Below are 15,014 nucleotides of genomic sequence, written 5' to 3' on the forward strand. Positions count from 1 at the left end.
TCACATAGACATTTTATTCTAAAGTTTCACCAAAACTTGTTCACCCCATTTGTCTTCTGAATTCTCATCACCAAAACAAGTGGTAGATTCATTGGCTTGGAACATGGCTTCTATCATCATGTCATTTTCTCCAGCCACTGGAAGAGTTTTTGCAGCCACTGCTGCAAAGGGTGCTGGTGGAAGCAAAGAGGAGAAGGGTTTCCTTGATTGGATCCTTGGAGGGTTGCAGAAGGAAGACCAGCTGCTAGAGACTGATCCTATCCTGAAGAAGGTGGAGGAGAAGAATGGAGGCACCACCACCTCCAATGGCCGCAAGAACTCTGTGGCAGTGCCACAAAAGAAGAAAGGAGGCTTTGGAGGCCTCTTTGCCAAGAACTGAAGCAGTGATTTACCTTACATTTATTTTACCTGTCTTCTCAAACTCATGCATTGTTGTCTTGTCCACCTAGATTCCAATCTCTTGATCTTATAGAATATTTTATGTTTGGCTCTTCTGGGTCATTGTATTTACAGAATTACATCGATTCATTTTGGATCAGATACCATCCAGTCCAGGTACAATCTGTTGACAATTTAGTTATATTTTGAGTTTTTTGGTTATTTACTTCACTTATATATATCTTTTAAGTTACAAATTCTCATTATAATCCCAAATCATTATATATATCTTTTTCTTTTAACTCTTTTAATCTTTCGAGTCGTAAGTTATTGATGTGATGTCATCTCAATTGACTTGAGATTGAACACCAATACTTTGAATAGAAAAACTTCATTCATCATGAGGGGTGACAAGGAAAGGAGATAAAGTGTGAAGTAGTGTGTGACAACATACAAGGACTAGCTCACCCAATTTCCTTGTGTTTTTTACAACAGAAAAGGCGGAGTTTATAGAATTTGCAGCCAAGATGAACATTCAATGAAATCAAATACAAAGTATTAATATTTCATTCTAAATGACCTTATGATAAGCTTAAACATCATATTGTTGTCGGTCTGTGATGTAGGTGATACTTTCAAGAAAATAAACGATTATATTCTGTTTAGTTTGTTAATGGTTTCAAAATGTTAACTTGCAATTCAGGGAATGTTGTCAAATTCCAATGATTAGATGGAATTGACCCAAGTTGGAAGTTCAACCTTAAATAGCTGTCACCCCGTGGACTTGGAACATATTGAACCTTCAATTTGAGGTTAGACTCTAACGTTGGAGTCAGATAACCTCCACAGTAACACTATTATCTCTTGCAAAATGGACAGCACAAAACCATTCAGATTTCAAGATTGTCAAGAACCATTAATGATGGTTTGTAAGACCATTACTTAATTTGAAAATGGCATGAAACTACTAATTTACTGTCATACATAGGTGTTTCTTAAAGATCCAGAGAAGAAAGGAAATTTAAACGACCTGTTAAATGGTTTTAAACAAATATTGCTAATTACTCATGTGCACGGTTGAACATAAGATTTTCGTTAACCATTGTAACATTGTTCATAATATGTCAGTTAACTATTAAAGATGAATGCTAAAAGGAAAGGACTACTGCAAGTATATTGAAAGTCACACATACTGTTTCATTTGAAATGAAATGCATGTTGTTAGAAGCTCATCAAAAGAAAACATAACCGATTATTATTGCATAGAGACAGACAACACATATGTATATCAACCAATAACCTTCCGGGGACATCATTAATATTTTGTAAACCTGAACACATTCAAGAGAATAGACACTGAAATATAGTATCAAGAGACAGACAATACATATGTATCAATCAAACAGTCTATGATTGAATGTTTTTCAAAAAAGTATGTGAAAAATCTTCTCCCGGTGTTGCGGTTACTGAATTTGATCTGGAGAAGGAGGTGTGGATGAACTCAATGCAGTCCTCCACAGCTTCTGTCCTATAATAATCAATAGATACTCCAATTGGTTTAGATCTTCCGTGGGAAGAGGAACCTCGGTTAGAAGATTTTCTCACAGACCTCAAGCATATAGCTTTTGTCACTTTATCTGCAATAACCTTCAGAAACTCAATGGGGGACAATTCAGACCGCCAAGGAATCCTGAACTTGCAGCTTCTCCCATGCTTGTTCGTAGATGATCTCCTGATGCTCTTTCTCCAGGACAAGCTAGTGTTATCAAATAAGCAGCCTGCGTGATTCATTGAGTGCTTCTCTTTTCTTTCTTTGCATAATCATAGTGTTATATACAAAAGAGGGAGGCAAGCAAGAGAGAGTGTATGCCAGAAGTGATGTGGTAAAAGACAAAAGGAATTGTAGGTAAGACCCAACAACACAGTTGTTGGAAAGGTTGGAAATTTGAAATAAGGAAGGTGTTGTGTGCTTAAGTGAGAAAACTGACCATAGTTACCAGGTATATGGTAAAGGTTTTGTAATAATCTTGTGATTACCTACAAATACCTTTACCACATAGCAGGTACTGCATATTTATCTTTATCACGGAGGTATGTGATACAGGTACAAGTTTGTTAAATTATTCATGACTTTTTTACATGATTATTAAAATACTTTGAAAAGTATTTGGCCTTTTGAACGTAATGTAGTGATTTAAGTATTTATACCTTTACCACCTTTGATGATGAAGTATGTCATAAAGGCACAAGTTTGTAGTTTGTGTAGGTACACAATTCATCACTTTTTACATCATCATAACTAGACCTCCTTTGAAAGATATCCTGTGTCATATGTGATGCAGTTAATTTGATACACAGTTCATCAGATTATCAAGAGTGTAATTACGAAATTACTAGTCTTTATACTGTGTTACTGAGAGAGTTATGTAACTATGAGACTGCCAAGTGTTCAATCCAAGGAATCATATTTATTTAGTGGTGTTTACAATTTCTTTGGCTACTGAAGAAAACATTTTTCAATGGTTTAGTTGAGATGGTGTATGGATTTATTGGAAAACAAAGATAATCTGAGTCCGGAGAGTTTCAGATAAGAGTAAGTTTGTGATAAAAAAGCTGTCAAAGATGCAAAGGTGTGTAGCAAGAAGGTGGGTTAAGGAGGTGAGAAAAGAGGAATACGTGATGATGGGTGAAAGAGTAAAAACAAAACTATGCAGATACACTTGCTCTCTCTATTTTCTGTTTCTGATGCACTGCACCATTGACTATGCAGTCAAACATTGTAGAGAACACTTTCATGATGCTTTACTTAAGCAAAAACATACCTATGTGGGTCCTACGTTAAACCTTCGTGTTCATAAGGTAGGTATCCATGCAAGGAAAATTCGGCTGGAGGGTATCTAGGTTGAGTAATAAAATTAAACAAAGTAGGAATAACTTTGGTTTAAAAGAGTCAAATTTTATTTTCTTTTGGCATTTTACAAGAGCATTCAAAATCTTTACCAAAAACTCATCTCTACTAAAAATTGTAAATGTACAAACATGTTTACTCATATTTTTTCAAGGATAAAACTTCTCAAAACCTTACTTATGATATCTGAATCCAAGTTCACTTTGTGTAAGATTCAACATTTGAAAGTGTAACCCTTGCCAAATTCCCCATAAGCATAAAATAATTTTTTTTTCAATGCATTAACATAAACACAGAACAGAAAATTACAACATTAACATAAACATGAAATTTTATTAGTTTTTTTTTTAAATTAGATAATTTAATATCAACAAGAAAATTTCATGTTTATGTTAATGTTGTAATTTTCTGTGTTTATGTTTATGTTAATGTTATGGTGCAAAAAGACGATCCCAATTAGGTTAACACTCCTGTAATAACACTATGTATGATCAACAAGCTAAAAATTATCATTAAACTAAGATGAGTGACTTAAAAAAGGCTATTTCTTCCCGCACCTCAATACCTTCTTTTGGCACCCCACAACTTCTTTAATTTCAAAAATACCCTTACATAAAATAGTTCAATTTTATGGGGCAATTTCTCCCTCCACCATATCAATTTCAACATGCACCCAATCACTATAGAAAATGATAAAAAAATACCTCTCTTAAATGACGAAAATAACCTTACACAAAAATGGAAAAATTATTTTTGAAACTTTTATCTGAAATATTTTGGATTTCAATTTTCGGAACATATTTTTGAATTCTGAAATTTTTTATTCATAATGTATTTTTAGTTTTGTGTTTTTTTTTCCAGCATGTATTTTTTTTATTTCTCAATTATAATTATTATTTTGGATTTTTCAATTTGGAATAAGGGTAGTTTTGAAAATTTAAAAAATTGATATGGTACAGGATGGTAGTTTTGAAAATTTAAAAAATTGATATGGTGCAGGATGGTAGTTTTGAAAATTTAAAAAATTGATATGATGGAGGTTAAAATTGATATGGTGCAGGAAGAATTTGCCATTTTATGGAGTTTTCGTTGTGGATGTGAGTGGGGTAAGTACATGAAGAAATTGGAGAAGGCCACTGTGGTGGTTGCTTTCATCGTGAGTTGCAAGGTAGTTCATGGTGGTTCGTAGTTGTTTGTCATGGTGGGGATGGTTGGAGGTGCACATTTATGGTGAGTTTTTTCATTTCTGGTATAAGTTCTGGTGTAGTTTTGATTATATTAGAGATTGTTAATCCAAACATCTATCTGATTACACAATCTAGAATAATTTGAAATTTATTTATATCTTTTGGATTGGGATGTGTTCTCAGATCTATAGAAATGTTTCAAATTGGTCAATCCAATCCGTAATAAAATGTTGTATTCTGAATTGAATGATCCAAAATATTTATCAAAATCTAAGAACAAGTTTTGGATTTTCCAATCTAAAAGGTATAAAAACATTTAAGGAGGAAATCTGAATCAAAAGTATAAAACGCTTCACAATATCAATCTTCGGTGTCATGTTACCTCCAAATGCTTATTTTGGTCCAACATGTTTACCATATCAATCTTCAGTGACGTGTTACCTCCAAATGTTTTTTTTCCAGCATGTTCACCATATCAATCTTCACTATCATATTATCTCTGTATGTTTTTATTTGTCCAACATGTTCACCCATTCAGAAGTAATATATAAATAGTCTTCAATACTACTACCTTGTACAAAATCTTTGTTGGGGAGCGATAATACCAGAGGCTACTTAGGTGAAAACTAAAACGTTTGTTATAATTTTAAAACGATAGTTTGCCAGAACAATTGGGCAAAACTAGTATTACTGATGGAAATATCCATGAAAGTCCACCAGCTCCATTTCCTTTTAAAGAGAACACAACATTACATATTTATGCAATTAAGGGAAGATTAGAAAGTTGAGATTGTCTTCAAAAGTGCCAAGAGTATGATTACATCGATCAAGTTATTCTCACAAGTAGAATATCTATTCTGAGCTTTTTTAATTATTAGTTTTTTCAACCTCCACGTGACATGCCAATGGTTTTGACGGGTTCTCAATCATGAACTATGACTCCCACATAATTAAACTAAACACCATGTTCATATTCGATGGAAACCTTCGGTTAATATTGTTCATTATCGTTTCAAAAGACCATGCTTGTCAGATTTCATGCCAAGCATGGGAGGAGACAACCAAAATAAATTCAAGTCAACAACTAGATTTTGTCTTTGGATCCAGAACTGCTGCCGGATACTATTATCCCACAGTAGAAATTTCATTAAAGGTACAATTTTCATGCCATTTACCACATGTTGGATTAAAATGGTGAGTGCACTTGCATTCTCATGGTCTTATCAGAGACAATCTTATTCTTCATAGAAAGAAATGCTAGCAACATTGTACTTTTCTTTTGTTTACCCCAAGTCTTCTGCATAATATTAGATCTTGCTCGAGACATAACCTGATTATAACTAGCATGTTTCTCTCATCTGAGACTTGAGAAAACATGACATTCTATCAAAACGTTCTTTATTTTTTAGGGAAAACCATATGAAGCTCACTCAAAAATAAGAGACTAAAACTAAATGAAAAATAGAGCTACAATAGTAGGACCCACATGGATTCGATTGATAATTTTTTTTGTTGATAGTATTTTTCTTCTCATATGTGAAGGTGGATTTTATGCTGAATTATAAGATCTTGAATCTAAGAACGGTATATACTAATTCAGATCATGCAGCAGTACTCTTCCATTTTAACTACTTCTAAACATGACCAAATGGCATGGCCAACGTGCTGTATCTGCTGTTTCCCAGTATTAGCTGGTCCAAATCGCGTAGACAACGCCCTGCAGAAGCATCAAAAAGAAAAAATGCACGCTCCCTGCGCAGGCATCACCCTGATCAGGTTCAAAGGGACTGTCTCAGCCTGATCTGCTAGCTTCCCAGCTTGATAGCGAGAGCTTATACAAATTCAGGCACCCCTGGTGCATCTCGGAGGTTAATAAAAATGGCCAAAAGATAAAGATGGTATTCAACAAGATACTAGAGCAATTTATTGCTGATAATTGGATAACAAAACAAAAGTTGACTAAAGATGAAGTTCATAAATGCTGTCTACAAACAACTTATTCTCCTACTCCTACTGCTTGAAATTGCATTCCCACCCTGAAAGGCCAGTTGGAAAGCTAGCTCCAAGTTCTTCCAAATGATTTACTCCATTTATGTAGTCCTGCAAAATAATATGCATAAGATATTCCATTTTCCGCTGACAAACACCTAGACAAGGCAAATGGTTGGCAAACATTTTCATAACTGTAAGCCATTAAGTGCGCGTAATTGCATGTGGGGGGAAAACTGTATAATTGCATGAGAAGGGAAAGTGATATGGTGCCATTTGTGGCTCACTACTCAACAGCACCAGCCCAGGACGCTGGTAAGATGAAGATGCCTTAGTTTTTAATCCCCCTACCCCAAAAGGTAAGAAGTTTCCTAAAGTATAGACTTAAGAAGTACTAGAGCATAAACTAATTCATCTTATTATGACATGAATTCAAATGGTAATTTGGTGTGTCATAAAAATTATATGGTGAACAATGAAAGTGGAAATATAGTTTACCCACATCTAGTCATTATGATAATAGAAGGTGAGCCTTGATGCGACTGTAAGGTTGCTAACTTGTAGCCTGCAGTTCTACTGATGGGAATAGCCCTTCTCATTTGCTATGATGGTCTAAGTTTAACTCTTCCCAAACCATGATAATAGGATCCCTGTTCACCCTGCTACCCTTTTGTGGTCATTTTCATTTAAATAACATGAATTAAATTGGCTTCTATGAGGAAATGTCAACATTCTGCAGGACAGGATGGTGCTTCATGTTGTAGTCACTACAGGAGACCAATACTTTGTGCAATGATGTGGATTATTTTATGAGATTTTTAATTAGATTAAGTTTCTTAAAAGCATATTCAAAGAATGATTCACAGCATGCCATTACAATCCATGTCAAATGAAATGAGAAAAGGCACATCTTATTAAAAAACTAAAATATTTTATCCAGTCTCACCTATCTTTGGATTTTACGTAAGCTTCTGGCAAGTAAATCTCTCCACCAGCTTCACCATGTTGCTCACCACTGATAGTTTTTTTGGCAGCTTGAAATTCAGCACTCATAGCATCCATCCCACGCTGCAAAGCTTCCTCAGCAGTTCCATAGCCATATTTCTCAGCATACTTTCTAACATCTTCTGTTATCTTCATAGAGCAGAATTTAGGGCCACACATTGAACAGAAATGGGCCACTTTCGCACCATCTGATGGCAAAGTTTCATCATGGAAGGACATGGCAGTCATTGGATCCAATGACAAAGCAAACTGATCCATCCATCGAAATTCAAATCTTGCCTTGCTTAATGCATCATCCCAGGCTTGAGCATGTGGATGACCTTTGGCTAAATCAGCTGCATGAGCTGCTATCTTGTAAGCTATAACTCCAACCTTCACATCATCCCGGTTTGGCAACCCAAGGTGTTCTTTTGGAGTCACATAACATAGAAGAGCTGTACCAAGTGCCCCAATATTTGCAGCACCGATTGCAGAGGTAATGTGATCATAGCCAGGGGCAATATCAGTTGTTAAAGGACCAAGAGTGTAAAAAGGTGCTTCATTACACCATTCTAACTGTTTCTGCATGTTTTCAGGAATCTTGTGCATTGGGACATGTCCAGGTCCTTCATTCATCACCTGTAAAGTAACTCAAAGTAAACAATAAGCACTCATCGTCTCAAGAGATAAATCGATGGTAATATCACATGATCAGATGATGATAGCGGAAAATCATACGAAATAGACAGGATCACCATATAACAATATAAACATGAAAACATTGTGCATTATATTTAGTTTCAAGTGACCACCTAGGAACTTCATTAGTCATCAAAGCAGTGGTAAATTCAACAGCATTTAAAATATACTTCTCACGATGGATTGTTAGTCTATCTCCATCGAAGTGATTAGTTCTAATAATAATAAAATGTGACCACAATTATCCCTAGAAACTCCTAATTGTACATGCTGAATAACTACTAAGAATAAAAATTAACACATTAAATAGATATGTATGCAGAAACTGTGATGTCAAAATAAAAATTGAAATTAGAGACTAAATCATTTCATCTTGCCATGATGAGTATCAAGCTATGAAAAATGTTATATTTGTATCACCTGCACATCCTTTTCCCATGCTCTACGGGTCAGTTCTCCTTGAGTCAAGAGTTCAGCAAATTGAGCTGTGTCATTTGCATCGTAGATGGATCCAGGTCTTAGACCATCACCAATGGATAGGGCCACATCATACTGATTGCAGATGTCAAGTATGTCATCCCAGTGCTCATAAGCAAAATTCTCTTTGTGATAAGCTAAGCACCACTTAGCATGAATAGATCCTCCCCTGGACACAATTCCTGTCATGCGTTTTGCTGTTAATGGAATATATTTCAGAAGAACTCCTGCATGGATGGTGAAGTAATCTACACCCTGTTCAGCTTGTTCAATCAGGGTGTCCCTGAAAACCTCCCAGGTAAGATTTTCAGCAATTCCATCAACTTTTTCAAGTGCTTGATAAATAGGTACAGTCCCAACGGGTACAGAGGAGTTGCGTAAGATCCACTCTCGAGTTTCGTGAATATGACGACCAGTTGAGAGATCCATGACTGTATCAGCTCCCCACATAGTTGCCCATTGAACCTTGTAAACCTCCTCCTCTATGGAGCTTGCAACTGCAGAATTTCCAATGTTGGCATTCACTTTCACCAAAAAGTTTCTTCCAACAATCATGGGTTCTAACTCCAAGTGTTTTTTGTTTGAAGGAATGATAGCACGTCCACGAGCAACTTCTGACCTCACAAACTCTGGGTCAAGCTTCTCACGAGCAGCACAATAAAGCATCTCCTCAGTGATGATTCCCTGCTTGGCATAGTACATCTGAGTGAATCTTGGTGAACCTAATTTCTGCCTCCTATCAACCCACTCTTCGCGTAACTTTGGGAGTCCTAATAATCAAATCCATGAAAACATATCAATTAAACAACGTAAGTTTCCAAAAGCTTAGTGCAAGAATAGATAAAAGGCCAAAACTATATTCTTCAATGATTGCACTGAATACTATTCCATCACTTTAAGGTTTTGTTTAAGTAATATGAGCCAGGGTAAATTAATGGATACATACAAATGAAAATGTTAATTTGGCTGAATTCATTTCTGACAACACATTTCAAAACAAGAGTATGATGTTTTAATTCAATTGCTGAAATTAAAAGCCTTGATGAAATAAGCACGTATGGATATGGATAATGGTAGCAAGTTGGAGAAACTTGGGATTAGCATAAACTGACACTAGATTCAAAATACACAACAGAAAAAGAAATACCATCTGGAACAAGATTGCATATTATATATGGTCTGTTAATGAAAAACAATAAAAGGAAATTTCAAAATGCAAGATAAGCAGAACGAATTAAGGTGGCTCAGCATTTTAAGGTAGTCACCACACAAGTACTCTGAAAAGACAGATTGAACCACTTTTGATAGGCTATAGACAGAACATTGATTGAAGAACAGACGGGATAACTTATCTTGTTACAGTTTTAATTTATGAAACCAGATATGAACATTTACAATTATGAAATGCTTTCTGCCTAAATATCATCAAGAGGATCTGCAAATGCTGCTAGACAGACGACAACAGCAATAACAGTAATAATAATAAAATCTAAGAATGTATCTATGAAAGGAATTATAGCTGTTTCATTCACGCCACAAAAAATTCATTACCACAACATTAGTCACAAGGAAAATAAATGCACAAAAATATTAACATTACATATATACCTATCCTTGGGTTTATATTTTGGGGACCACTAGTGTCATAGGTGTCAAAGTGTCCTTCATCCCCAGACAGGTGAACTCGACGAAAGGGAACTTTGAGCACATGACCAGTTTCTTCATGAATGACATCCCTGTGCACATGAATGGATCGTAAATTAATTCTGGTAAGTTGTCCAAGGACCCCCAGTGAGTTGTGTCCATATCCAGTTTGTTAAAAGAGGCATGGAAAGCCATGCAATCTGTAATTAAATTCTCCTAATTGTATAAACTAATAAAAGAAGAAGATAAAGATTACCTGTGTTCTTTAGTGCTCTTTGGAAAGCACTGTTCAAAGGACGGAAGAGGAAGAAAATCAGGAGAAGCAGGGTCAACAGTGTGCTTCTTTTGTTTGGTTTTGCCTGAATTGCTAGTTGGAGGATCAAATGTTAATGTGGCTCTAGGTACCAAGGCCATGGAAGATGGAACAAGTTCCTTCTTCCAAGCACTTGAAACACGTCCAACAACATCAAATCCGGGCAAGAATGTAGAACTTGGAAATTTCGATTGAGAAGCATGGTTGCCATTCTTGCAAACAAGTGATGTCACATTAGCATGCACTGATGCCATCTTGACACAGAGCTACAGTATTCATGTTTTGAAAGACAAAATGTTAGTTAATTTACAACAAACCTGCAGCACAATGTCTAAATATGTTTATCTCAATACTCATACGAATTCTACAAATTAGTTATTCAATTAACTTCATAATCATGCTCTTTAGGGTGATGATCAGATTAGAGAGCCGCTTAGAAATGGAATCTGACCCTAAGAAAATTCACTTCAAAACCAGTGATATTGGTTTTTCATCCTCTTTATGGAAAATGTTAAAAAAAAGGATTTAACTCCTCTAAAGCAATCGATGTTTAGAGGCTAAAGTACCAAGTATCCTCAGTGACCAAAGGATAAAATTATGAAGCTGTTAAAAAGAGTGCTGATTAGTAATCAACAAAACAGTTATATATAATATAAAGTTAAATATGTTTTTAATCTTCTAAATATGAACAATTTTAGTCCTCCAAAAATAAATTATTTCCCTTTTCTCCTCATTTATCTAAGAGAAGTGATAATTTGACACCCAAGGCTCCAAATTACATTCATTTTATATCTATTATTTTAAAAAATACCCCTATCACATATATAATCCAACATTTAAAGAATGTGTAATTTGGAGCAAAGGAAAAATGGGGTATAAAAAATCGTTTTTCTTTATCTAAAGGTAACATGTGGTGCTTGTTCTCCACAAAAAACCTCCTTTCGATCCCCATTTATGGAAAAAGGTATCTTACATCATGCAATTTTAAAAAAAATACTATTTTTTTAGGGATTGAAAGTACTTTATCCGTACGGAAAAAAGCCAAACATTATTTTATAAGGAGACTAAAAGGATGTTCAATTTTATAATAAAAATATAAAGTTGTTAAAATCTACTTAAGCCATTTTTCAATTAACATTATAATTGATAGGCTAAAATATAATTTTGGTCTCTAATCTACATTTTAGGTTTTGATTTGATCCCTTAATTTTAAAAAGTTCCACTATGGTCCCTTTTTCCATTTTAGGCCAAAATTGAAACCTAAAATGTAAATAAGGGACCAAAACTCTATTTTCACCAAATTTATAATTCCACAATTTCCTCTTTAAAAAGTACACACACCCTTTCGGCCCTTCCTTTAATAAGGGCCCAAATCCTTAAAACACCAACAACAACAACAAAAATCATTAGGGAAAGAAACAAACATTCTTTGCTAGAAATAGTAATGATGAAATAGAAGCAAGTGATATCATCTTTTCCACATATAAATGACATTCGTTCCAATTCTCAAATATTCATTTTAAAACTTAATATTATAAAAACAAAAGAAATCCACATCCAAAATCACCAGGGGTTGAGTGAGGATTCATCCATAACAAGCCAAAGCCAGAGACTTTCACTATATCCACCTAACCCTTTTCCTTCCAGCAACACCCCATCTTTCCAAAATATATTTCAACAACCAAACAACCCATAATGCAGAATTATCCAAAAAATCACAAAAAAGAAAACAAATACATATGTGTGTGTATAGATGTAAAAAAAAGACCAGAACACATGCAAGAAGTGAAAAACACAGGAAAGATGGGAAGAGAGAGAAGAGAGAGAACCTGAAGGAAAAAGGGTTGATCTTATCTGCAATAAGGCAATGGCAGAATGAGTTGTGCAGTGAATGGTTGAACTGAATTGTGAGAGAGAGTGTTGCATTTATACAGAGTGGAGATGGTTGCATGTAGAGTGAGTGAGGTGGGACTCGTGATTCCAGCTTAGATATTTTCCAACCAAATCTCTAAAATCCACTAATAATTGGATGACATGTAAGGAAACAGCATGCGCCCATCTTCTCTAATTTCACACAATATTTTTATCACATTTATTGTTAATGTATGTGGCATAGATATGACATGCACAGTGATACGGATATGGACATAAAGATACGTATAATCTTTAAAATGTAAGATATGGAACACGAATTTATATATTATATAATTTTGAATTATATAAATTGAAAATAAATATTTATGTGTAAAAGTATGTTTCAGATTCTTTTGAGAACCGGAAGTTATTTTTCATGACTGGTTCAAAAGAGTTTCTTCTTATTTTTATAATTATAATAATAATTTATACAATAAATTTGAGTTTTTAGAAAGTTATTGTATTTATATCTTTTAAAATTGTGTTAGAACCGTGCTAGAATTTTTAAAAATTTAATAAATATTTTTTTGAATTGAACACTTCATCGAGTCGACATGAATACGTGTGTCCGACACGGATACGTCATTTAAGAAGAAGTGTCTGAAACTCATAGTTGTTAATTACTACTATAATCTATAATTTATTGTAGTTTACAAAATAGTAAGTGGAGTTATTAATTAACTGTAAGATATATTTAATTTACTTCCTTTAAAACTTTGATAATATACATTTTTAACATAGAAGGATAAAAATAGTTATTTTTCATGACTGGTTCAAAAGAGTTTCTTCTTATTTTTATAATTATAATAATAATTTATACAATAAATTTGAGTTTTTAGAAAGTTATTGTATTTATATCTTTTAAAATTGTGTTAGAACCGTGCTAGAATTTTTAAAAATTTAATAAATATTTTTTTGAATTGAACACTTCATCGAGTCGACATGAATACGTGTGTCCGACACGGATACGTCATTTAAGAAGAAGTGTCTGAAACTCATAGTTGTTAATTACTACTATAATCTATAATTTATTGTAGTTTACAAAATAGTAAGTGGAGTTATTAATTAACTGTAAGATATATTTAATTTACTTCCTTTAAAACTTTGATAATATACATTTTTAACATAGAAGGATAAAAATAGTTATAATAATATATATAGAGAGAGAGAAAAAACTAATAACGAATAAATATGCATTGAACCAAGAGAATTGAAAGAGATATAATCATATAATTGATAACTCATTTAAACCTACAATAAAAATAATGATCTTAAAATTACATTAAAAATAAAAATTAATTAACTTTCATGATTTAAGTAAAAAAACATTAAATCGTTATTGTAAATAAATAGGGAGTGTAAAATAATAAATGGAGTTATTAATATTAATAAAGATGGATGTAATGAAGTGATCCAAAATTCAAAAGGGCGTTTTCAAAAAGACATTTTTTAGAAGAGTTTCTTAAATTATTTTTTATAATCTCCCCAATATTTTTTTCATTTTTATAGTGTTATATCAAAACACATTTAATTTTATTTTAATTATAAAATAAAATTATATTTTTTTTATAAAAAAGAAAACCAATTAATAAATACGAGATATTTCAATACATCAACCCGTATACAAAAGACGTCCATAAAAAATTCATAAAAATTATATATTTTATATTTGTTTACTTAATAATGTTTAAAAAAATTTACTTAGAAATTTTACTTTAAAATTCATATATTTATTCTACAGAATTTGTTTCTTATACACAAAATTTTCTTAAGCGAAAGAAACTGGATGTATATAAGATAAGATCTCTTCAATATTTGATTTTTGTTTTTTTCAAATTAAACACATTAGAATATTAGCTCTAGAAATGCTCTTATGCTTAAAAATATATTCGTAAAATTTAATTAAATAAGTGCGTAAAAAAAATATTTTCAATCAATTTAATTAATAATACAGAGTTATTTTAAAAGGTGTATTAAAAAATATGCTATTAATATTTTTTTCTCGATAAGTGCTAGCAATACATTTTATATTATTATTATTATTATTATTATTATTATTATTATTATTATTATTATTATTATTATTATTATTATTATTGTTGTTGTTGTTGTTGGTTAAATTATACAGAAAACTATGTTTGGATTTTTTTAAAGCTATTTTGTTTGAATGTTATTACATAAGAAGTAAGGCTTACTATATTTAACATTTTTTAGTAAGCTAGTGAATAATAAAAATTTTGCTCGAAAATATATATTAAAGAGTGTGTTGTTTTGTTAACATTTTTCATTTACTCCTCTATCCCATTTTGTTTATCATTTTGAATTTCCCTACATGAATTAAGAAATATAATTAAATTTTTTTTTTATAAAATTACAGTCATATATTGACTTATAGTGAATTTGTAAAGTTTTTATAATAATTAACGTAAAAATCATATCAACAATAATCTTTAATTAGATCTCAAATAATTTTTAACAAAAATGCTATTTTAAAACATCAAATTAAACTTATAATTATTAT

At 32.7% G+C, this 15,014-nt stretch overlaps 2 protein-coding genes across 3 annotated transcripts; one reads left to right on the forward strand and one right to left on the reverse strand.

Annotated features, from left to right (window-relative positions):
- LOC137831451 (thylakoid soluble phosphoprotein) lies at positions 1–600 on the forward strand. The gene has a single exon (XM_068639132.2). It carries the CDS (start codon positions 104–106, stop codon positions 377–379), a length of 276 nt encoding a protein of 91 aa, XP_068495233.1. The 5' UTR covers positions 1–103; the 3' UTR covers positions 380–600.
- Positions 601–6,374: 5,774 nt separating this feature from the next.
- THIC (thiaminC) lies at positions 6,375–12,667 on the reverse strand. Of its 2 annotated transcripts, XM_068639130.2 has the most exons (6): positions 12,409–12,667; positions 10,523–10,845; positions 10,231–10,358; positions 8,566–9,392; positions 7,409–8,085; positions 6,375–6,573 (listed from the first exon to the last, which is right to left on the reverse strand). In XM_068639130.2, exons 2-6 carry the CDS (start codon positions 10,831–10,833, stop codon positions 6,564–6,566), a joined length of 1,953 nt encoding a protein of 650 aa, XP_068495231.1. In that variant the 5' UTR covers positions 10,834–10,845; positions 12,409–12,667; the 3' UTR covers positions 6,375–6,563. The 2 variants fall into 2 exon arrangements, with proteins under 2 accessions (XP_068495231.1, XP_068495232.1); XM_068639131.2 differs by lacking the exon at positions 6,375–6,573 and having other exon boundaries at positions 7,405–8,085; positions 12,409–12,664.
- Positions 12,668–15,014: the final 2,347 nt, after the last annotated feature.

Source organism: Phaseolus vulgaris, chromosome 6, assembly GCF_051622355.1.
Source record: "Phaseolus vulgaris cultivar YP4 chromosome 6, ASM5162235v1, whole genome shotgun sequence".
NCBI lineage: Eukaryota > Viridiplantae > Streptophyta > Magnoliopsida > Fabales > Fabaceae > Phaseolus > Phaseolus vulgaris.

Bases quoted from the DNA above. Each gene is read 5' to 3' on its own strand.
- THIC (XM_068639130.2), bottom strand. From the start codon at position 10,833: ATGGCATCAGTGCATGCTAATGTGACATCACTTGTTTGCAAGAATGGC. The intron at 10,359-10,522 runs GTAATCTTTATC...TCATGTGCACAG, and splicing joins AAGAGCACTAAAGAACACAG to GGATGTCATTCATGAAGAAA. The intron at 9,393-10,230 runs GTATATATGTAA...TTTGATTATTAG, and splicing joins AAATATAAACCCAAGGATAG to GACTCCCAAAGTTACGCGAA.
- LOC137831451 (XM_068639132.2), top strand. From the start codon at position 104: ATGGCTTCTATCATCATGTCATTTTCTCCAGCCACTGGAAGAGTTTTT.